Genomic DNA, 26,312 nt, shown 5'->3' on the forward strand with positions numbered 1-26,312 from the left:
TATACTACACTTAGTTTAGCCCTAATACTTTGCCCCGAACTGCCGTTCCTTTGGGTTAGAAGTAATGTAATGATGTATTTATGTGTTGAAGGTCTTCCTGTGTTGGGCCCTCTTCGGATGGCCTTGTCTTTCGTTCTCAGGTGTAAGTCTCTGATTGTCCACAAGAGGTCACAATGGCCTTCTTCTTAGTTGTTGGTTTTACTTGCACTCATTCTGGAAAAGTGGTCTCCTGAAGACGGCTAATCAGCCTTGTCGATGATCCCAGAGTGGTGATGAAAGCAGTGTAGGACACAATGATTTGAAAAGAATAACCAGATGGTCCTACTTACATTCACCTTCTTAGATACTGTACTTAGAACAGCTACTCAACCGTAACATTGATTGTTAAGAGGTTCCTTTGTCTTCTTCTACCTCGTGTTGCAGTTTGAGGTCGTGACTAAGGTGGACCAAGCTGCAGTTTATGGTCAGTCTAGTCTGGTATGTTAATTCTTAACTCAATCCTTTTATACCCTCGGGTAGAAAGGGGAGTTTACATCATGCTGACGCACTCTCTGGGCTCCCTGGGGAGTGGCTAGTTATGAGGCAAGGTATCATATTTTACTATAAACTCTTTAGAGAACTAAAATCCCAATCTTATCGTCACAAAAACATTCTCTTTATCCTTGATATTTTCTACATAACGTTAAGGGTGTAAACCTGATATTCACTGTGTAAAACCTCTTCAAGTTACAATGTTTTCGTTATAACGTCTTTATAATAATTTTAATGGCATCACAAAATAGACATTCAATTTCCATATTCCATCTCTCATCATTCCCAATATTCGGATTTTGAAATATATTGTCCTAGTGTCCATTGTTTTATGTTGTAGTTTTTGGGCGGCAAGAGTCTTTCGGTCACAAAGAGATTTTTACCTTCTCAATACTACAATCACTGCTGACCCGGAGCGAGTAGTCATGCTGCACTTCGCTCCGCAGGTAATATTACATTTCATTACATTACAACGGTTTGATTTGTTTGATCTGAGCAATTTTTAGCTAGCTACATAGCTGTCTTTGTATCAAAGACAATTGTGTAGATTAGAGTAATTATCGAGGTTAGCTAGCCAGCTATTTTTGTCCGCCGCGACGCCATTTTCCAAACCTAGCCAACTTTTACCGACGAGCAGCATTGTAGAAACTAAATACATTACAAAGGAACGTCTTGATTAGTGTTATGTTAGCTAGCTACATAGTTGCCTTTGTATCATGATAAAGGTGTAGTACTGAAACTATCGAGGTTACCTAGCCAGCTACACTTTCAAACAAAGTCAACAACGCAGCCACCGCTAGCTAGCCTACTTCACCAGCCAGCAGTACTGTATCATTTTAGTCATTTTAGTCAATAAGATTTTTGCAACGTAAGCTTAACTTTCTGAACATTCGAGACGTCTAGTCCACTTGTCATTCCAATCTCCTTTGCATTAGCGTAGCCTCTTCTGTAGCCTGTCAACTATGTGTCTGTCTATCCCTGTTCTCTCCCCTCTGCACAGGCCATACAAACGCTTCACACCGCGTGGCCCCTGCCACTCTAACCTGGTGGCCCCCGCGCGCACAACCCACGTGGAGTTCCAGGTCTCCGGCAGCCTCTGGAACTGCCGGTCTGCGGCCAACAAGGCAGAGTTCATCTCAGCCTATGCTACCCTCCAGTCCCTCGACTTCTTGGCGCTGACGGAAACATGGATTACCACAGAAAACACTGCTACTCCTACTGCTCTCTCCTCATCTGACCACGTGTTCTCGCACACCCCAAGAGAATCTGGCCAGCTGGGTGGCGGGACTGGAATCCTCATCTCTCCCAAGTGGACATTCTCTCTTTCTCCCCTGACCCATCTGTCTATTTCCTCCTTTGAATTCCATGCTGTCACAGTTACCAGCCCTTTCAAGCTTAACATCCTTATCATTTATCGCCCTCCAGGTTCCCTTGGAGAGTTCATCAATGAGCTTGACGCCTTGATAAGTTCCTTTCCTGAAGATGGCTCACCTCTCACAGTTCTGGGTGACTTTAACCTCCCCACGTCTACCTTTGACTCATTCCTCTCTGCCTCATTCTTTCCACTCCTCTCCTCTTTTGACCTCACCCTCTCACCTTCCCCCCCTACTCACAAGGCAGGCAATACGCTTGACCTCATCTTTACAAGATGCTGTTCTTCCACTAATCTCATTGCAACTCCCCTCCAAGTCTCCGACCACTACCTTGAATCCTTTTCCCTCTCGCTCTCCTCCAACACTTCTCACTCTGCCCCTACTCGGATGGTATTGCGCCGTCGCAACCTTCGCTCTCTCTCTCCCGCTACTCTCTCCTCTTCCATCCTATCATCTCTTCCCTCTGCTCAAACCTGCTCAAACCTTCTCCAACCTATCTCCTGATTCTGCCTCCTCAACCCTCCTCTCCTCCCTTTCTGCATCCTTTGACTCTCTATGTCCCCTATCCTCCAGGCCGGCTCGGTCCTCCCCTCCTGCTCCGTGGCTCGACGACTCATTGCGAGCTCACAGAACAGGGCTCCGGGCAGCCGAGCGGAAATGGAGGAAAACTCGCCTCCCTGCGGACCTGGCATCCTTTCACTCCCTCCTCTCTACATTTTCCTCTTCTGTTTCTGCTGCTAAAGCCACTTTCTACCACGCTAAATTCCAAGCATCTGCCTCTAACCCTAGGAAGCTCTTTGCCACCTTCTCCTCCCTCCTGAATCCTCCCCCCCCTCCTCCCTCTCTGCGGATGACTTCGTCAACCATTTTGAAAAGAAGGTTGACGACATCCGCTCCTCGTTTGTTATGTCAAACGACACCGCTGGTCCACTTTCTACCACTGGTCCTGCTCACATTGCCCTACCCTATGCTTTGACCTCTTTCTCCCCTCTCTCTCCAGATGAAATCTTGCGACTTGTGACGGCCGGCCGCCCAACAACCTGCCCGCTTGACCCTATCCCCTCCTCTCTCCTCCAGACCATTTCCGGAGACCTTCTCCCTTATCTCACCTCGTTCATCAACTCATCCTTGACCACTGGATACGTCCCTTCCGTCCTCAAGAGAGCGAGAGTTGCACCCCTTCTCAAAAAACCTACACTCGATCCCTCCGATGTCAACAACTACAGACCAGTATCCCTTCTTTCTTTTCTCTCCAAAACTCTTGAGCGTGCCGTCCTTGGCCAGCTCTCTTGCTATCTCTCTCAGAATGACCTTCTTGATCCAAATCAGTCAAGTTTCAAGACTGGTCATTCAACTGAGACTGCTCTTCTCTGTGTCACGGAGGCTCTCCGCACTGCTAAAGCTAACTCTCTCTCCTCTGCTCTCATTCTTTTAGACCTATCTGCTGCCTTTGATACTGTGAACCACCAGATCCTCCTCTCCACCCTCTCCGAGTTGGGCATCTCCGGGCACGGCCCACGCTTGGATTGTGTCCTACATGACAGGTCGCTCCTACCAGGTGGCGTGGCGAGAATCTGTCTCCGCACCACGTGCTCTCACCACTGGTGTCCCCCAGGGCTCTGTTCTAGGCCCTCTCCTATTCTCGCTATACACCAAGTCACTGGGCTCTGTCATATCCTCACATGGTCTCTCCTATCATTGCTATGCAGACGACACACAATTCATCTTCTCCTTTTCCCCTTCTGATAACCAGGCGGCGAATCGCATCTCTGCATGTCTGGCAGACATATCAGTGTGGATCCTCCTCCCAGAGTGCTAAGAACCTTGGCATGACCCTGGACAACACCCTGTCGTTCTCCACTAACATCAAGGCGGTGACCCGATCCTGTAGGTTCATGCTCTACAACATTCGCAGAGTACGACCCTGCCTCACACAGGAAGCGGCGCAGGTCCTAATCCAGGCACTTGTCATCTTCCGTCTGGATTACTGCAACTCGCTGTTGGCTGGGCTCCCTGCCTGTGCCATTAAACCCCTACAACTCATCCAGAACGCCGCAGCCCGTCTGGTGTTCAACCTTCCCAAGTTCTCTCACGTCACCCCGCTCCTCCGCTCTCTCCACTGGCTTCCAGTTGAAGCTCGCATCCGCTACAAGACCATGGTGCTTGCCTACGGAGCCATGAGGGGAACGGCACCTCCGTACCTTCAGGCTCTGATCCGTCCCTACACCCAAACGAGGACACTGCGCTCATCCACCTCTGGCCTGCTGGCCCCCCTACCTGTGAGGAAGCACAGTTCCCGCTCAGCCCAGTCAAAACTGTTCGCTGCTCTGGCACCCCTATGGTGGAACAAGCTCCCTCACGACGCCAGGACAGCGGAGTCAATCACCAACTTCCGGAGACACCTGATACCCCACCTCTTTAAGGAATACCTAGGATAGGATAAAGTAATCCTTCTAACCCTCCCCCCCCTAAAAGATTTAGATGCACTATTGTAAAGTGGTTGTTCCACTGGATATCATAAGGTGAATGCACCAATTTGTAAGTCGCTCTGGATAAGAGCATCTGCTAAATGACTTAAATGTAAATGTACATGTACTGCTGGGCAAAAGAGAGAAAGTTCTCTCTAAATTTACGACCGGCTGTTAACCTCTATGGGCTAGGTGGGACGCAAGCGTCCCACCCGTGGTGCACTCCATCAACAGCAGGTGCATTTCAAGAGCGGCAAATTTGAATCCAAATAAATGTCAAAATTCAAATTTTTCAAACATACAACTATTTTACACCCTTTGAAAGATAAACATCTCCTTAATCTAACCACGTTTTACGATTTCAAAAAGGTTTTACGGCGAAAGCATACATTTTGAGTATGTTAGGACAGTACATTTACAAGAGTTGTGTGTAATGTTGTGCCAATTCAAAGACAGGCGTCACCAAACCATAAAATCAGCTAAAATTATGCACTAACCTTTTACAATCTCCAACAGATGACACTCCTAGGACATTGTGTTAGACAATGCATGCATTTTTAGTTCTATCAAGTTCATATTTATATCCAAAAACAGCGTTTTACTGTGGCGTTGATGTTCAGGAAATCGTTTCCCTCCAATAACCGGCATTCAAGTCAGCACCACAAATTAAATAATTAAAATTAGAAAACATTGGTAAAATATTATATTGTCATTTAAAGAATTATAGATTTACATCTCTTGAACGCAATCAACTTGCCAGATTTAAAAATAACCTTACTGGGAAATCACACTTTGCAATAATCTGAGCACTGCGCCCAGAAAAATACGCGTTGCGATACAGACTAGCCGCCATGTTGGGGAGATCTAAAATCGAAAATACTATGTAAATAATCCATTACCTTTGATTCTCTTCATCAGATGTCACTTCCAGGTATCACAGGTCCATAACGAATGTAGTTTTGTTCAAAAAAGCTCATCATTTATGTCCAAAAATCTCCGTCTTGTTAGCACATGATCTAAGCCCGCCGGACTTCACTTCATGAACGAGGGGAAAAAATATATTTACGTTCATTCAAACATGTCAAACGTTGTATAGCATAAATCATTAGGGCCTTTTTTAACCTGTTAGGGCTAGGGGGCAGTATTTGCACGGCTGGATAAAAAAATGTACCCGATTTAATCTGGTTACTAATCCTACCCAGTAACTAGAATATGCATATACTTATTACATATGGATAGAAAACACCCTAAAGTTTCTAAAACTGTTTGAATGGTGTCTGTGAGTATAACAGAACTCATTTGGCAGGCAAAACCCTGAGACATTTTCTGACAGGAAGTGGATACCTGATGTGTTGTATTACCTTTAAACCTATGCCATTGAAAAACACAGGGGCTGAGGAATATTTTGGCACTTCCTATTGCTTCCACTAGATGTCACCAGCCTTTACAAAGTGTTTTGAGTCTTCTGGAGGGAGATCTGACCGAACAAGAGCCATGGAACGATGATGGCCCATTAGACACCTGGCGCGCGAGTTCATGTTGGGTACCCTCGTTCCAATACGTTATAAAAGAGAATGCATTCGTCCACCTTGAATATTATTCATGTTCTGGTTAAGTCATAAAACCAGCCAGAAAGAGGGGGGTCTGGCTATCTGTCAGCCATTGCCAGTTGATCTGGAACCTTTGATCCTCACCAAGGAGAGGGAGTCATGACACTCTTATTGGTGTCCTTTAGTAGTGGTTTCTTTGCAGCAAATCGACCATAAAGGCCTGATTCACGCAGTCTCCTCTGAACAGTTGATGTTGTGATGTGTCTGTTACTTGAACTCCGTGAAGCATTTATTTGGGCTACAGTTTCTGAGGCTGGTAACTCTAATCAACTTAACCTCTGCAGCAGAGGTAACTCTTTGTCTCCCTTTCCTGATAACCAGTTTCATTATAGCGCTTGATTGTTTTTGCGACTGCACTTGGAGAAACTTTCAAAGTTCTTGGAATTTTCCGTATTGACTGACCTTCATGTCTTGAAGTAATGATTCTTGCCATAATATGGACTTGGTCTTTTACCAAATATAGCTATCTTCTGTATACCACCGCTACCTTGTCACAACACAAATGATTGGCTCAAACCCATTAAGAAGGAAAGAAATTCCACAAATACATTTTTAACAGGGCACACCTGTTAATTGAAATGCATTCCAGGTCGCTACCTCATGAAGCTGGTTGAGAGAATGCCTAGAGTTTGCAAAGCTGTCATCAACACAAAGGATGGCTACTTTGAAGAATCTCAAATATACTTTTTTGGTTACTACATAATTCCATTTGTCTTATTTCATAGTTTTGATGTGTTCACGATTTTTCTACGTTGTAGAAAATAGTAAAAATAAAGAAAACCCTTTAATGAGTAGGTGTGTCCAAACATTTGACTGATACTGTATATATACATATACATACACATATTATACATGCATACATACATATACTGCTCAAAAAAATAAAGGGAACACTTAAACAACACAATGTAACTCCAAGTCAGTCACACTTCTGTGAAATCAAACTGTCCACTTAGGAAGCAACACTGATTGACAATAAATTTCACATGCTGTTGTGCAAATGGAATAGACAACAGGTGGAAATTATAGGCAATAAGCAAGACACCCCCAATAAAGGAGTGGTTCTGCAGGTGGAGACCACAGACCACTTCTCAGTTCCTATGCTTCCTGGCTGATGTTTTGGTCACTTTTGAATGCTGGCGGTGCTTTCACTCTAGTGGTAGCACGAGATGGAGTCTACAACTCACACAAGTGGCTCAGGTAGTGCAGCTCATCCAGGATGGCACATCAATGCGAGCTGTGGCAAGATGGTTTGCTGTGTCTGTCAGCGTAGTGTCCAGAGCATGGAGGCGCTACCAGGAGACAGGCCAGTATATCAGGAGACGTGGAGGAGGCCGTAGGAGGGCAACAACCCAGCAGCAGGACCGCTACCTCCGCCTTTGTGCAAGGAGGAGCAGGAGGAGCACTGCCAGAGCCCTGCAAAATGACCTCCAGCAGGCCACAAATGTGCATGTGTCTGCTCAAACGGTCAGAAACAGACTCCATGAGGGTGGTATGAGGGCCCGACGTCCACAGGTGGGGGTTGTGCTTACAGCCCAACACCGTGCAGGACGTTCGGCATTTGACAGAGAACACCAAGATTGGCAAATTCGCCACTGGCGCCCTGTGCTCTTCACAGATGAAAGCAGGTTCACACTGAGCACGTGACAGACGTGACAGAGTCTGGAGACGCCGTGGAGAACGTTCTGCTGCCTGCAACATCCTCCAGCATGACCGGTTTGGCGGTTGGTCAGTCATGGTGTGGGGTGGCATTTCTTTGGGGGGCCGTACAGCCCTCCATGTGCTCGCCAGAGGTAGCCTGACTGCCATTAGGTACCGAGATGAGATCCTCAGACCCCTTGTGAGACCATATGCTGGTGCGGTTGGCCCTGGGTTCCTTCTAATGCAAGACAATGCTAGAAATCATGTGGCTGGAGTGTGTCAGCAGTTCCTGCAAGAGGAAGGCATTGATGCTATGGACTGGCCTGCCCGTTCCCCAGACCTGAATCCAATTGAGCACATCTGGGACATCATGTCTCGCTCCATCTACCAAGTTGGCGGATGCTTTAGTCCTGGTCTGGGAGGAGATCCCTCAGGAGACCATCCGCCACCTCATCAGGAGCATGCCCAGGTGTTGTAGGGAGGTCATACAGGCACGTGGAGGCCACACACACTACTGAGCCTAATTTTTGACCTGTTTTAAGGACATTACATCAAAGTTGGATCAGCCTGTAGTGTGGTTTTCCACTTTAATTTTGAGTGTGACTCCAAATCCAGACCTCCATGGGTTGATAAATTGGATTTCCATTGATTATTTTTGTGTGATTTTGTTGTCAGCACATTCAACTATGTAAAGAAAAAAGTATTTAATAAGATTATTTCTTTCATTCAGATCTAGGATGTGTTGTTTGTTCCCTTTATTTTTTTGAGTAGTGTACATACATACATACATACATACATACATACATACATACATACATACATACATACATACATACATATATATAAATACATATACATACTTATACAGTACCAGTCAAAATTTGGACACACCTAGTCATTCAAGGGTTTTTCTTTATTTTGACTATTTTCTACATTGTATAATAATAGTGAAGACAACAAAACTATGAAATAACACACATGGAATCATGTAGTATCCAAAAAAGTGTTAAACAAATCAAAATATATTTTATATTTGCGATTCTTCAAATAGCCGCCCTTTGACTTGATGACAGCCCCATGGGTCTCCCGGTCGCAGCCTGCTGCGACAGAGCCTGGACCTGAACCAGGATCTCTAGTGGCACAGCTATTACTGCGATGCAGTGCCTTAGACCACTGTGCAACTTGGGAGGCCCTCCACACATGGAATCAATCATTCTGTTGTTGACGCCAAATTGTTGTGGAAAAATTCTCATATAGGGACACTCAGTCAATCTCTAATGAATCATTGTTTATTGTCAGCACGCTGGAGATGTTCCAACCAACTCAATGCACCATAGTACACATGTCAATCAGGAGCTCTCCTGGGGCAGTCACAACAGTTGTCTTATATACGGCTATACACAGACAAGTTATATTTGCATGATTTAGCATAATTAATTAATCAATACCGTTTTGTTTCATTCATGTGACTGACCAATACTGTTTCATAACATGTGACAGACCAACACCGCACGAGGCTTTTCCTCTCTAAGCTGAGACCTTGAAACTGAGATATCTTTTATTTGTTCTCCAAACAACATTTGGGCGTACTGCCAAATTGCAGCTACTGATAGGTGTGATTTTTACAGTCAGCCACTTGCATGAACACAGAAATTGGTTTATAGAACAACATATAAATAGCACAAACATTAAAATTCCCATTACACAGCTTTGCACACTCTCTGCATTTTCCTAACCTGCTTCATAAGGTAGTCATGTGGAATGCATTACAATTAACAGGTGTGCCTTGTTAAAAGTTAATGCGTTTGAGACAATCAGTTGTGTTGTGACAAGGTAGGGGTGGTATGCATAAAATAACCCTATTTGGTAAAAGACCAAGTCCATATTATGGCAAGAAGAGAAACGAAAGTCCATCATTACATTATTAAGACATGAAGGTCAGTCAATACGGACATTTTCAAGAATTTTAAAAGGTTCTTCAAGTGTAGTTGTAAAAACCATCAAGCGCTATGATGAAACTGGCTATCATGAGGACCGCCACAGGAAAGGAAGACCAGAGGTAACTCTGCTGCAGAGGATAAGTTAGTTAGAGTTAACTGCACCTCAGATTGCAGTCCAAATAAATGCTTCACAGAGTTCAAGTAACAGACACATCTCAACATCAACTGTTCAGAGGAGACTGCGTGAATCAGGCCTTCATGATCAAATTGCTGCAAAGAACCCACTACTAAAGGACACCAATAAGAAGAAGAGACTTGCTTGGGCCAAGAAACACAATCAATGGACATTTAACTGATGGAAATCTGTCCTTTGGTCTGATGAGTCCAAATTTGAGATTTTTGGTTCTAACCGCCATGTCTGTGAGACGCAGAGTAGGTGAACGGATGATATCTGCATGTGTGGTTCCCACCGTAAAGCATTGAGGAGGAGGTGTGATGGTGTGGGGATGCTTTTCCGGTGACATTGTCTGTAATTTATTTAGAATTCAAGGCACACTTAACTAGCATGGATACCACAGCATTCTCTAGCGATACGCCATCCCATCTGGTTTGTGCTTAGTGGGACTATCATTGTTTTTCAACAGGACAATGACCCAAAACATACCTCCAGGCTGGGTAAGGGCTATTTGACCTAGAAGGAGAGGGATGGAGTGCTGCATCAGATGACCTGGCCTCTTATAAGCTTTCGGGTTAGAGTCCCGCTCCTTGAAAGCGGCAGCTCTACCCTTTAGCTCAGTGCAGATGTTGCATGTAATCCATGGCTTCTGTTTGGGGTATGGCCAGTGACTGATGTAGTGTACTCCTTTTATTCCTTGTGTCACTATATATATATATATATATATATATATATTGTATCTTTATCTTGAATTCTGGAAAATTACCCGTAAGTAAGCATTTCACTGTTAGTCTACACCTATTGTTTACGAAACATGACAAATAACATTTTAGTTGATTTGATTTAGATGTTCTGTATATACACTATACAAACCACTGGCCCATATTCAGACAATCCCGCTGATTGAATCAGAAGCCCTGTCTTTGATGTCTGTAAATGCAGAATAATAACACTCTCCAGTAATGCTAGTTCATTTGCTCTGACTTAATTGTTTAAGGGTAACACGATTTCTCACACAGGAGGGAGCAATGGTTGCTATGGAAACAGTTGAAGGGGAACAGGGGTCATTCATTCGATGGTGATGATGGGTTTTGAAGTTTCTCCTTCATCTCCTCTTTTATTCATCTTCTCCATTTAGGAGCATAACTTTAGTGGTTATATAATGTATGGGCTTTTAAAATTAGCATGTAGTGAAATTAAATACAAATTAGCACCTCACTGTAAAGGCTATAGTTATATACTGTTGAAAAAGCTTATTCATGAGAAAGGTCCTAAACTGTATGTCGGCTATTGTGTTTATGTCAAAGTCGTGTTTGTAGGTGGCAGGGAAGTCAGGCGCAGGAGAAACCAACTTGGTTAAACTGGAGTATTTTAATTAACAAAAACACTAACTCCAAAACACTGCTACTCCTACTGCTCTCTCTTCGTCTGCCCACGTGTTCTCGCATACCCCTAGAGCATCGAGCCAGCGGGGTGGTGGCACTGGAATCCTCATCTCTCCCAAGTGGACATTCTCTCTTTCTCCCCTGACCCATCTGTCTATCTCCTCATTTGAATTCCATGCTGTCACAGTTACCAGCCCTTTCAAGCTTAACATCCTTATCATTTATCGCCCTCCAGGTTCCCTTGGAGAGTTCATCAATGAGCTTGACGCCTTGATAAGTTCCTTTCCTGAAGATGGCTCACCTCTCACAGTTCTGGGTGACTTTAACCTCCCCACGTCTACCTTTGACTCATTCCTCTCTGCCTCCTTCTTTCCACTCCTCTCCTCTTTTGACCTCACCCTCTCACCTTCCCCCCCTACTCACAAGGCAGGCAATACGCTTGACCTCATCTTTACAAGATGCTGTTCTTCCACTAATCTCATTGCAACTCCCCTCCAAATCTCCGACCACTACCTTGTATCCTTTTCCCTCTTGCTCTCATCCAACACTTCTCACTCTGCCCCTACTCGGATGGCATTGCGCCGTCCCAACCTTCGCTCTCTCTCTCCCGCTACTCTCTCCTCTTCCATCCTATCATCTCTTCCCTCTGCTCAAACCTTCTCCAACCTATCTCCTGATTCTGCCTCCTCAACCCTCCTCTCCTCCCTTTCTGCATCCTTTGATTTTCTCTGTCCCCTATCCTCCAGGCCGGCTCGGTCCTCCCCTCCTGCTCCGTGGCTCGACGACTCACTACGAGCTCACAGAACAGGGCTCCGGGCAGCCGAGCGGAAATGGAGGAAAACTCGCCTCCCTGCGGACCTGGCATCCTTTCACTCCCTCCTCTCTACATTCTCCTCTTCTGTCTCTGCTGCTAAAGCCACTTTCTACCACTCTAAATTCCAAGCATCTGCCTCTAACCCTAGGATGCTCTTTGCTACCTTCTCCTCCCTCCTGAATCCTCCTCCCCCTCCCCCCTCCTCCCTCTCTGCGGATGACTTCGCCAACCATTTTGAAAAGAAGGTTGACGATATCCGATCCTCGTTTGCTAAGTCAAACGACACCGCTGGTCCTGCTCACACTGCCCTACCCTGTGCTTTGACCTCTTTCTCCCCTCTCTCTCCAGATGAAATCTCGCGTCTTGTGACGGCCGGCCGGCCAACAACCTGCCCACTTGACCCTATCCCCTCCTCTCTTCTCCAGACCATTTCCGGAGACCTTCTCCCCTACCTCACCTCGCTCATCAACTCATCCTTGACCGCTGGCTACGTCCCTTCCGTCTTCAAGAGAGCGAGAGTTGCACCCCTTCTGAAAAAAACCTACACTCGATCCCTCCGATGTCAACAACTACAGACCAGTATCCCTTCTTTCTTTTCTCTCCAAAACTCTTGAACGTGCCGTCCTTGGCCAGCTCTCCTGCTATCTCTCTCAGAATGACCTTCTTGATCCTAATCAGTCAGGTTTCAAGACTGGGCATTCAACTGAGACTGCTCTTCTCTGTGTCACGGAGGCTCTCCGCACTGCTAAAGCTAACTCTCTCTCCTCATCCTTCTAGACCTATCTGCTGCCTTTGATACTGTGAACCATCAGATCCTCCTCTCCACCCTCTCCGAGTTGGGCATCTCCGGCGCGGCCCACGCTTGGATTGCGTCCTACCTGACAGGTCGCTCCTACCAGGTGGCGTGGCGAGAATCTGTCTCCGCACCATGCGCTCTCACCACTGGTGTCCCCCAGGGCTCTGTTCTAGGCCCTCTCCTATTCTCGCTATACACCAAGTCAATTGGCTCTGTCATATCCTCACATGGTCTCTCCTATCATTTCTATGCAGACGACACACAATTAATCTTCTCCTTTCCCCCTTCTGATAACCAGGCGGCGAATCGCATCTCTGCATGTCTGTCAGACATATCAGTGTGGATGACGGATCACCACCTCAAGCTGAACCTCGGCAAGACGGAGCTGCTCTTCCTCCCGGGGAAGGACTGCCCGTTCCATGATCTCGCCATCACGGTTGACAACTCCCTTGTGTCCTCCTCCCAGAGTGCTAAGAACCTTGGCGTGATCCTGGACAACACCCTGTCGTTCTCCACTAACATCAAGGCGGTGACCCGATCCTGTAGGTTCATGCTCTACAACATTCGCAGAGTACGACCCTGCCTCACACAGGAAGCGGCGCAGGTCCTAATCGAGGCACTTGTCATCTCCCGTCTAGATTACTGCAACTCGCTGTTGGCTGGGCTCCCTGCCTGTGCCATTAAACCCCTACAACTCATCCAGAACGCCGCAGCCCGTCTGGTGTTCAACCTTCCCAAGTTCTCTCACGTCACCCCGCTCCTCCGCTCTCTCCACTGGCTTCCAGTTGAAGCTCGCATCCGCTACAAGACCATGGTGATTGCCTACGGAGCTGTGAAGGGAACGGCACCTCCATACCTTCAGGCTCTGATCAGGCCCTACACCCAAACAAGGGCACTGCGTTCATCCACCTCTGGCCTGCTGGCCACCCTACCTCTGAGGAAGCACAGTTCCCGCTCAGCCCAGTCAAAACTGTTCGCTGCTCTGGCACCCCTATGGTGGAACAAGCTCCCTCACGACGCCAGGACAGCGGAGTCAATCACCACCTTCCGGAGACACCTGAAACCCCACCTCTTTAAGGAATACCTAGGATAGGATAAAGTAATCCTTCTAACCCCCCCTTAAAAGATTTAGATGCACTATTGTAAAGTGGTTGTTCCACTGGATATCATAAGGTGAATGCACCAATTTGTAAGTCGCTCTAACTTTGATTACCAATACACAATCCCCACCGCGTACATAACTCACAAACAATCACCGACAAGAACATGAGATACACAACATGTAATGAATGGGATTGGAACCAGGTGTGTAGGAAGACAAGACAAAACCAATGGAAAATGAAAAACTGATCAATGACGGCTAGAAGACCGGTGACGTCGACCGCCTGTCACAGTCGTCTTCGTCTTCAGATGAAATAGAAAAGTCCTCATCAGAAAAAGTAGACCAATACGCAGCCGAGGTCGTGTTCATCTTTGAGTTTAATTAATCGATCACTTGAACACTATACAAAAACAATAAACAACGACAGTGCAACAGTTTTGCAGGCTATACAAAAACGCAGTGCAAAAACAATCTCCCACAAAAGACAAACACAAACACACCCTCATATATGGGACTCTCAATCAAAGGCAAATAGACAACACCTGCCTTCAATTGAGAGTCCCAACCCCAATGAACCCAAACATAGAAACAGACACACTAGACTAAACATAGAATACATGAAAATCAAACAGTGCCCAAAAACCCCGGAATACCTAAATCAACTGCCCTACAACAAACACACCACCCCTAACCACATAAAACAAATACCCTCTGCCACGTCCTGACCAAACTACAATACCAATTAACCCTTATACTGGCCAGGACGTGACACCGCCAAGCACCACCCGAGCAAGGAGGGGCATTGACTTCGGCAGAAGTCTTGACAGTTTAAATAAATAGACTCCTTTTTGTGCAATGTATCTCCCAACGGGTACAATCTTTTTAAATAATGTCATTGTGACATATTTTATAATCTCTCATGGCCAGACTATGTACCATAACAGCCTTCCCTGTAGCTCAGTTGGTACAGCATGGTGTTTGCAACGCATGTTGTTCGCAACGCCAGGGTTGTGGGTTCGATTCCCACGGGGGGCCAGCACAGAAAAATTGAAATGAAATGTATGCATTCACTACTGTAAGTCGCTCTGGATAAGAGCGTCTGCTAAATGACGTAAATGTAAAAAATGGTATCGTAAAGGTATCGTAGGGCCCTATAAAAAGAATGAGAACAGAATGATGGAATCCAGACATTGAAACCGATTTCAGCAATATTCAAAAATATGAATTTATAAGATTAATTAAATATTTTGAACTTAAAAGAAAATGTATTGATTTGTTCAAGTTTCTCACAAGATATGAAAATAATGCTTCAGTGATTCGTATTTCCTGCAACTTTCTAAAGAAGCAATGACATGGGATGCCCCTGTCTGTGGAGTGCGCACATTGTCTATTACTGTAGCCAGTTAGCGATGCTAATGATAATGGTGTGATAATTGTTCTACCAATCTGTTTTACGGCCTCTGCATTATAATACATCATGACTGATCCTATATCTCTGAGCCTCTCTAGCCTCTCTCTATACCTGGAATCCACCAAATGCTGCACTGTGTTCTCCCCCACAATTACAGCACTTAACCTTCACATTTCTTCCACATTCACCGTAATCATGTGCCCCTCCACACTTGGCACATATTTTCTTTCCTTTACACTGAGCAGCTACGTCCATTCTTTGGCATGTAAAACACTGCAGTGCATATGGGACTAATTCTCTAACATTGAAACTAAGGAATCCTATCTGTGCTTTTCCCGGCAAGACTTTCTCAAACCTCAGCATCACTGATAAGCTTTCACTTCTTTGACCCTCTTTCCTACTGATCAACCTTTTGGCCTCAATCATTCTGCCTCCCTTCACATTTTCTTTGATATCATCTGTGGAGATAGATATTGGGACCGCAGTGATGACTCCTCTCAATCTACCATAAGCACCAGGGACATGGCTTTTAATCTTCTTCCCTTTAAGCTTTTCCATTTTCAGATTCTTCTCTTGCTGAGCCTGGCTACCACACAATATTAACAATATACCATTTCCAATGAACCGAGCTCATTTCACTTCACCTACCTCTTTCTTTACACCATTATTTAGTCGGATAGGGTGTAAGTGAGGCCCTGTGGTCTCATCAAACACTATCACCACTTTCCACTCCAACACATCATTACTCTTGCTTCCTACCTTGGCCCTCTTTATGCTTTCTTTACTAGATGCTCTACTGCTTTCTGTATCATGATCTCTCTTCTTCCTATGTCTTTCCATTACCAACCATTCCGGTCAATCTGGTCGTTGGGCAGTTGATTAAACTTAATTAATTTTCTGCCGCTATTGTTCAAACAAAACGTCCCGCAACAGCTTTTCGGCATCTAAAAAGTAGGATTAGTTGAAGAAAGTGAGTTGGAATTGGCTCTTTGGCTGATAATCGTGACGTACATTCCATGCGACAATCTGTTCATGCAAAAAATAACAAAATAAACGTTTAGAAAGTGTTTTTAGGTTAAAAAAATTGGACACACCGATTCATTCAAGGGTTTTTCTATATTTTTGGTACTGTATTTTAGATTCTTTAAAGTAGCCACCCTTTGCCTTGATGACAGCTTTGCACACTCTTGGCATTCTCTCAACCAGCTTCACCTGGAATGCTTTACCAACAGTCTTGAAGGAGTTCTCACATATGCTGAGCACTTGTTGGCTGTGTTTCCTTCACTCTGCGGTCCAACTCATCCCAAACCATCTCAATTGGGTTGAGGTCGGGTGATTGCGGAGGCCAGGTCATCTGATGAAGCAATCCATCACTCTACTTCTTGGTCAAATAGCCCTTACACACCCTGGAGGTGTGTTGGGTCATTGTCCTGTTGATAAACTAATGATAGTCCCACTAAGCGCAAACCAGATGGGATGGCGTATCGCTGCAGAATTCTGTGGTAGCCATGCTGGTTATTAAGAGTGCCTTGAATTCTAAATAAATCACTGCCAGTGTCACCAGCAAAGCACCCCCACATCATCACACCTCCTCCTCCTTGCTTCACGGTGGGGACCACACATGCGGAGATCATCTGTTCACCTACTCTGCGTCTCAGAATGACATGGCAGTTGTAACCAAAAATCTCAAATTCGGACTCATCAGACCAAAGGACAGATTTCCACTGGTCAAATGTCTATTGCCCATGTTTCTTGGCCCAAGCAAGTCTTTTCTTCTTATTGGTGTCCTTTAGTGGTGGGTTCTTTGCAGAAATTTGACCATGATGGCCTGATTCACGCAGTCTCCTCTGAACAGTTAATGTTGAGATGTGTCTGTTACTTGAACTCTGTGAAGCATTTATTTGGGCTTAAATCTGAGGTGCAGTTAACTCTAACTAACTTATCCTCTGCTGCAGAGGTAACTCTGGGTCTTCCTTTCCTGTGTCGGTCCACATGAGAGACAGTTTCGTCATAGCACTTGATGGTTTTTGCCACTGCACTTGAAGAAACTTTAAAAGTTTTGGACATTTTCTGTATTGACTGACCTTTATGTCTTACCAAATTGGGCTATCTTCTGTATACCACCCCTACCTTGTCACAACACAACTGAATGGCTCAAATGCATTAAGAAGGAAAGAAATTCCACAAATTAACTTTTAACAATGCACACCTGTTAATTGAAAGGCATTTCTGGTAACTTCCTCATGAAGCTGGTTGAAAGAATGCCAAGAGTGTGCAAAACTGTGGGAGTTTTGCTAATGTCTGTGTAGCAACCAGATAACCAAAAGATTATATCTTTCCCAAGACGTCTTGATAGCGAAAAATGCATCTATACCTGGTTGTAATGGACCAGTTGGTTGTAATCTGGTTATATGATGTCTTGTCAGACAGAAAACCAGTTTAGGGAATGGAGGATACCTAGTCAGTTGTACAACTGAATGCATTCAACTGAAATGTGTCTTTCGCATTTAACCCAACCTCTCTGAATCAGAGAGGTGCGGGGGGCTGCCATAATCGGCATCCACGTCTTCGGCGTCCGGAGAACAGTGGGTTAACTGCCTTGCTCAGGGGCAGGAGGACAGATTTTTACCTTGTCAGTTTGGGGATTCAATCCAGCAACATTTCGGTTACTGGCCCAATGCTCTAACCGCTAGACTATCTGCCACCCCTTTTACCAGACATAATTAAGACATCACATGTCAAACGTTGCCCGCTGGCCTTGTGAATGAATGTACTCTATTTACAAACAGCTCATATGGTAAAGGGACAACAGAAACCTGGATTAGGCAGGTTCTGATTCTGATTAATCCGTTCATGAATAGATGCCAGCTGCGAATGAAAATGCAGGCAGATTTGCATGCATGTGAATGGTTGTTGTAATGCCCAGCATTGAGGTTGGTGATCTCTGAGAGGTGGCAGTTGCCTGAGTACAGAGTACATGTGTTGATTTAATGGTGGCTCTTAAACGTTGAGGTCTGCCTGTCTGTCTGTTTCTCTGGAACAGCTCCTGAACATTAAAGTGGGAACAGGTTCATCACATGACCTTGGAAGTGTTCAGTCACACGGCTTACGTCCCAAATGGCACCCTCTTTCCTATTTAGTGCACTTCCTGTGGGCCCTGATCAAAAGTAGTGTGTTATATAGGGAATAGGGTTCCATTTAGGATGCAGACACACGCTCTGAGGGTTTACAACTTAATTAATTCACGTCATATTTGAGTTAATCTCCCTTCGTTTGATCCACGGCCCATTGAAACCAGGGCCATATACATTATTTTTCTGCGTGTCGCATGCCAGTTCTGTTTGGGATAGCTATCACGAGCTGCTCTCAGTTTTTTGGCAAACTGAGAATTGGGAGAGGGATAAATCCAGCTTCCCAGAACGGAGCCTCACTTGGTATTCTACATAGCGGGTTGGTTGTATCCTCACTGGGCATAAATATGGATGGGGTCTGGCTGGGCTGATGTGTGTGTGCGAGTTGGGACACTGTGTGTGTGTATGTGTGCGTGTGTGTGTACATATTTGCGTGTGTGGTGGACTCTGAGGATTGGAAACGGGAAAATGGTGGTTGTTTCAAGGGGCCAGTGTGCAGAAGTTTTTGAGGAAACAGAAATGTCACGGCTGGCTGGCTACGGTTCCCTGGGTGCTGGCTGTGGCATCCTGGCTCTTAATTTAGCGCAGCTGATCAGAGCCTGAGTGCAGGGGGTAAGGAGATGTCTGGGCCTGGGTCATTACGCCCCATTGAAGGTTTATGGTGCCGCTCCTCCCTGTGTGTGCAATGCTGGACAGGTTTAGAGACAGATTGCTTTAGAGACACACTCCCACACTCCTCCTCTCATTCTCCTCTGGGTGCTGACTCTCTCTTCTGCTTTACCTCTGCACCTCACCTGCTGTCCTTTTAAATGTTTTTCTTCTAATTTTCTTGTTCTTCAGACAGGCAGCAGACTCTTCTCGTCAGTTCTCTTCAGACCATTTGTTTTCTTTGGTTCTGTTCTCTTTGGTTCTCTTCTCTCCTCTTCTCTCCTGTTCTTTTCTCTACTTTCCTCTTCTCCTGTCAGTCGAACCGCGAATGTCTTTTTAGATTATTATTTTGCCATACCTCTTGATTTTTGTATCAAAGACTTTATTCACATGTTTTAAATCAGGCATTATGATAACAAACAGCTCCAAGATGCCCATTACCCCATTGCCTTCACAAAAATATTGCATACAGTTGAATGTAAACTACAGGTCAAAAGTTTTAGAACATCTACTGATTCAAGGATTTTCTTTATTTTTACTATATTATACATTGTAGAATAATAGTGAAGACATCAAAACTATGAAATAACACATATGGAATCATGTAGTAACCAAAAAAGTGTTAAACAATTCAAAATATATTTGATATTTGAGATTCTTCAAATAGCTACCCTTTGCCTTGATGACAGCTTTGCACACTCTTGGCATTCTCTCAACCAGCTTCACCTGGAATGCTTTTCCAACAGTCTTGAAGGAGTTCCCACATATGCTGAGCACTTGTTGGCTGCATTTCTTTCACTCTGCGGTCCGACTCATCCCAAACCATTTCAATTGGGTTGAGGTCGGGGATTGTGGAGGCCAGGTCATCTGATGCAGCACTCCATCACTCTCCTTCTTGGTAAAATAGCCCTTACACAGCCTGGAGGTGTGTTGGGTCATTGTCCTGTTGAAAAACAAATGAAAGTCCCACTTAGCCATGCTGGTTAACCTCTTACATCTAGACGTTCCGCTAGCGGAACACCTGCTCCAATATCCAATGATGGGCGTGGCGCGAATTACAAATTCCTCAAATTACTATTTTACAGCATTTTAAAGACAAGACTCTCGTTAATCTAACCACACTGTCCGATTTCAAAAAGGCTTTACAGCGAAAGCAAAACATTAGATTATGTCAGCAGAGTACCCAGCCAGAAATAATCAGACACCCATTTTTCAAGCTAGCATATAATGTCACAAAAAACAAAACCACAGCTAAATGCAGCACTAACCTTTGATGATCTTCATCAGATGACAACCCTAGGACATTATGTTATACAATACATGCATGTTTTGTTCAATCAAGTTCATATTTATATCAAAAACCAGCTTTTTACATTAGCATGTGACGTTCAGAACTAGCATACCCCCCGCAAACATCCGGTGAATTTACTAAATTACTCACGATAAACGTTCACAAAAAACATAACAATTATTTTAAGAATTATAGATACAGAACTCCTCTATGCACTCGATATGTCTGATTTTAAAATAGCTTTTCGGTGAAAGCACATTTTGCAATATTCTCAGTAGATAGCCCAGCCATCACGGCTAGCCATTTAGACACCGACCAAGTTTAGCCCTGATCAAACTCCGATTTACTATTACAAAAGTTTCATTACCTTTGTTGTCTTCGTCAGAATGCACTCCCAGGACTGCTACTTCAATAACAAATGTTGGTTTGGTCCAAAATAATCCATCGTTATATCCGGATAGCGGCGTTTTGTTCGTGCGTTCCAGACACTATCCGAAATGGTAAAGAAGGGTCGCGTGCATGGCGCAATTCGTGACAAAGAAAATTCTAAATATTCCATTACCGTACTTCGAAGCATGTCAACCGCTGTTTAAAATCAATTTTTATGCCATTTTTCTCATAGAAAAGCGATAATATTCCGACCGGGAATCTCCTTTTCGGCAAACAGAGGAAAAAATCACAAAGACGGGGGCGGCCAGGTCACACGCCTAAGCCCACAGTCCCTTGATCGGCCACTTGAGAAAGGCGATAATGTGTTTCAGCCTGGGGCTGGGATGACGACATTCAGGTTTTTCCCGGGCTCTGAGCGCCTATGGACGACGTAGGAAGTGTCACGTTAGAGCAGAGATCCTTAGTAAAAGATAGAGATGGCAAAGAAGTTCCAGAAATGGTCAGACAGGCCACTTCCTGTAAAGGAATCTCTCAGGTTTTGACCTGCCATTTGAGTTCTGTTATACTCACAGACACCATTCAAACAGTTTTAGAAACTTTAGGGTGTTTTCTATCCATATATAATAAGTATATGCATATTCTAGTTACTGGGTAGGATTAGTAACCAGATTAAATCGGGTACGTTTTTTATCCAGCCGTGAAAATACTGCCCCTTAGCCATAAGAGGTTAACACTTTTTTGGTTACTACATGATTCCATATGTGTAATTTCATAGTCTTGATGTCTTCACAATTATTCTACAATATAGAAAATAGTGAAAATAAAGAAAAACCCTTTAATGAGAAGGTGTTTTAAAACTTTTGACCTGTAGGGTATGAATGTTGCATATTAACACACCACATTCCCCCATTGCATCACCTCATGGCCCCATGCTAAATCCTTCTCCATTTTCCTCAGGGGCTGTAAGTGCTTCAGTGATCTCTGAACTCTGCCTGTAACCTTTGCCCTCTCCTCCCTTGCAGTTACTTTGAGCTGGAGAGCAGTGGGCTGAGGGAGGAGATCCGCTACCACTACCGCTACAAAGGCAAGCCTCGCTCAGAGTCCTTCCCCTACCGACTAGCCGATGGCCAGTGGCACAAGATAGCCCTCTCCATCAGCGGTACACACCTATTGCTGCATGTCGACTGCAACAGGTAAAATACACACACACAGGCATAAACAAATGCATGCGTATGCATGCACACACACCTATTGGTTAACATACAATCTAGCCATCTCCATTAGGGCTACAAGTACACTCCATACAACCTACAAGTACAAGCCGTAATACAGACTGAAAGTCAGGCAATGGAAGCATCAGCTTGAACCAGCTTGAACCTTATATAATTGGCAACACTCATGTCACCTTTAGCCTAAAATGGCATCTTTGCTAGCAGGATGTTACCAGAGGTGAAACCCCTGATACTGCTGTGAACTAACACTGTAGAAACTCACAGGTGGATGCACACACACCTACACACGTACACTAATGCACTTTTGCACATGCAGTAGGTCACACACACACGCACACATACGTATACACACAAGCACCACAGCTTCCACCACACACAAAAACACACACACACACACACACACACACACACACACACACACACACACACACACACACACACACACACACACACACACACACACACACACACACTCAAGGCAGTTAACCCACTGTTCCCTGGGCGCCAAAGACGTGGATGTCGATTAAGGCAGCCCCCCGCACCTCTCTGATTCAGAGGTCGGGTTAAATGCGGAAGACACATTTCAGTTGAAGGCATTCAGAGTTACAACTGACTAGGTATCCCCCTTTCCCTTTTACTCACACACACACACACACACACACACACACACACACACACACACACACACACACACACACACACACACACACACACACACACACACACACACACACACACACACACACACACAGGGGCATGTTGAGAGGCTGTGATATTTCCAGCTGTCTCCCATTGCCACGTTCCCTTTGAGCATTCGCCGAGTGTCACAAGTTTCCCTGAGTAGTGACACCACTGATAAGCTCTGTGAGCTCATCAAGGTAAATATTTGTAAACACCTATTGTTGCTCTGGTGACAGGCTGCAGACAGTATGGGGTAAGAGAGGCAAGCGGTAGACTGTAGGGTTCTGTATTTGTGTCACATCTACACATGCACATACTTATGCATGCACATGCGTGAGCACACACACACACACATTTCCCCCCCCCCCCAAGTTGTCAGATTTAAAAATATATATATATATTTCATTGTTGGACATAAAACACCAGGAAATGAGCTCCAAGTGATTTTTAATGTAAAAAAAACATTTTCAAATGTATTCCCACACATAATAGAGAGGTTTGAAGTAATTATGTTTTAGTCAAACATTATATCTGTTTGGGCTTTTTGCAATCAATTTGCAGTCTACAAATCATTTCTAATTATGAACTGGGTGCTTCGAGCCTTGAATGCTGATTGGCTGACAGCCGTGGTATATCACGGTATGACAAAACATTTATTTTTTAAATGGCGCCGAAGAGGATGGCTGACGTTTTACAGCATCTTACCATGAGGTGCTACAGAGGGTAATGCGTACGGCGCAGTACATCACTGGGGCCAAGCTTCCTGCAATCCAGGACCTATATAATAGGCGGTGTCAGAGGAAAGCCCATAAAATGGTCAGAGACTCCAGTCACACAAGTCATAGACTGTTTTCTCTGCTACCGCACGGTAAGTGGTACCGAAGCGCCAAGTCTAGGACCAAAAGGCTCCTTAACAGCTTCTACCCCCAAGCCATAAGACTGCTGAACAATTCATCAAATGGCCAACTGACTATTACATTGACCCCCCCATCTCCATTTGTTATGTACACTGCTGCTACTCGCTGTTTATTATCTATGCATAGTCACTTCACCCCTACCTACATGTACAAATTACCTCTAACCTCTACCCCCGCACACTGACTCGGTACCGGTACCCCCTGTATATGGCCTTGTTATTGTTATTTTGTGTTACTTTTTATTATTTATTACTTTAGTTTATTTGGTAAATAAAATGAACTGCACTGTTGGTTAAGGGCTTGTAAGTAAGCATTTCACGGTATGGTCTACACTTGTTGTATTCGGCGCATGTGACAAATAAAGTTTGATTTGATTCTAATTATATTGGTAACCAGTTCATAATAACAATAAGGCACCTCAGGTGTTTGTGGTATATGGCCAATATACCACGGCTATTGGCTGTATCCAGGCACTCCGCGTTGCCCTGAATGCCAAGCGTCACATGTGGAGGAAACCTGGCACTCTCCCTACGCTGAGGCATGGTGGGGGAAGTATCATGCTGTGGGGATGTTTTTCAGCTGCAGGGACTGGGAGACTAGTCAGGATTGAGGGAAAGATGAGCAGAGCAAAGTTGTATATTTTATTTAACATTTATTTAACTAGGCAAGTCAGTTAAGAACAAATTATTATTTACAATGATGGCCTACTCCGGCCAAACCCAGACGACGCTGGGCCAATTGTGCGCCGCTTTATGGGACTCTCAATCACGTCCGGATGTGATGCAGCCTGGATTCGATCCAGGTCTTAAAAATGAGGATATTCTGGGAGAGAGAGAAAGAGACAGAGATAGAGAGAGAATTGTAAAGTCTTAAAAATGAGGGCATTCTGGGAGAGAGAGAAAGAGATAGAGAGAGCGCATGGGAGAAAGTGAGAGAGCAAGGGAGAGACAGAGACAGAGTTGGGTAGAGCAACAGCAATGGTATTGTAGTGTGTCTGATAAACGCCTCTTGCACTGACATGCAGTGTCTTAGACCACTGCACCACTCGGGACCAAGTACAGAGACATGCTTGATGTAAACCTGCTCCAGAGCGTTCAGGACCTCAGACTGGGGCTAAGGTTTACCTTCCAACAGGACAACGACCCTAAGTACACAGCCAAGACAACGCAGGAGTGGCTTCGTGACAAGTCTCTGAATGTCCTTGAGTGGCCCAGCCAGAGCCCGGACATGAACCCGAACAAACATTTCTGGAGAGACCTGAAAATAGCTGTGCAGTGACGCTCCCCATCCAACCTGACAGAGCTTGAGAGGATCTGCAGAGAAGAATGGGAGAAAATCCCCAAATACAGGCGTGCCAAGATTGTAGCATCATAGCCAAGTAGACTCGAGGATGTAATCGCTACCCAAGGTGCTTCAACAAAGTACTGAGTAAAGGGTCTGAATACTTATGTAAATGTGATATTTAAGTTTTTAAAAACCTGTTTTGTTTTGTCATTATGGGGTATTATGTCTAGATTCATTCCATTTTAGAATAAGGCTTTAACGTAACAAAATGTCGAAAAAGTGAAGGGGTCTGAATACTTTATTTGTGATCTTGTTATTTTTTGTCCCAACATTCAGCTCCACGAAACCCTTCCCATCTATCCCTGAACACCATCTAGTTTTGATTTTTATTTGCCATGTATTTTTAATCTGTGCTGTGATGTTTCACAAAACTTCTGAACCTTTCTATTTTTATAGTATCTAAAGATTGTAAATTAAATAAACATTTTTGCTAAGAGTATTATTGATTGTAGAGGTCAACCGATTATGATTTTTCAACGCCGATACCGATTATTGGAGGACCAAAAAAAGCCGATACCAATTAATCGGCCGATTTTTATATATTTGTAATAATGACAATTACAACAATACTGAATGAACACTTTTATTTTAACTTAATATAATACATCAATAAGATCAATTTAGTCTCAAATAAATAATGAAACATGTTCAATTTGGTTTAAATAATGCAAAAACAAAGTGTTGGAGAAGAAAGTAAAAGTGCAATATTTGCCAAGTAAAAAAGCTAACGTTTAAGTTCCTTGCGCAGAACATGAGAACATATGAAAGCTGGTGGTTCCTTTTAACATGAGTCCTCAATATTCCCAGGTAAGAAGTTTTAGGTTGTAGTTATTATAGGAATTATAGGACTATCTCTCTATATACCATTTGTATTTCATATACCTTTGACTATTGGATGTTCTTATAGGCACTATAGTATTGCCAGCCTAATCTCGGGAGTTGATAGGCTTGAGGTCATTAACAGCGCAATGCTTGAAGCACAGCGAAGAGCTGCTGGCAAATGCAGGAAAGTGCTGTTTGAATGAATGCTTACGAGCCTGCTGCTGCCTACCACCGCTCAGTCAGACTGCTCTATCAAATATCAAATCATAGACTTAATTATAATTATAATACAATAGCACACAGAAATACGAGCCTAAGGTCATTAATATGGTCAAATCCAGAAACGATAATTTCTAAAACAAAACATTTATTCTTTCAGTGAAATGCGGAACCATTCCATATCTAATCTAACGGGTGGCATCCCTAAGTCTAAATATTGCTGTTAACATTGAAGGTTGCGCAATGTATGTCATAATTATGTACAATTCTGACAAATTAATTAGGGTCTTTGTTAGGAAGAAATGGTCTTCACACAGTTCGCAACAAGCCAGGCAGCCCAAACTGCTGCATATACCCTGACTCTGCTTGCACAGAACTCAAGAGAAGTGAC

At 44.3% G+C, this 26,312-nt stretch overlaps 1 protein-coding gene across 1 annotated transcript in view; it reads left to right on the forward strand.

Moving 5' to 3' along the window:
* LOC106587057 (protein kinase C-binding protein NELL1) overlaps positions 1-26,312 on the forward strand; it is a 493,867-nt gene that overhangs the window by 46,996 nt on the left and 420,559 nt on the right. Inside the window, exon 4 of the mRNA XM_014174942.2 lies at positions 21,729-21,899. Within this exon, the coding sequence (XP_014030417.2) occupies positions 21,729-21,899 (171 nt within the window). The remainder of the gene's footprint in view (positions 1-21,728; positions 21,900-26,312) is intronic.

Source organism: Salmo salar, chromosome ssa26 (assembly GCF_905237065.1).
Source record: "Salmo salar chromosome ssa26, Ssal_v3.1, whole genome shotgun sequence".
Classification (NCBI taxonomy): Eukaryota; Metazoa; Chordata; class Actinopteri; order Salmoniformes; family Salmonidae; genus Salmo; species Salmo salar.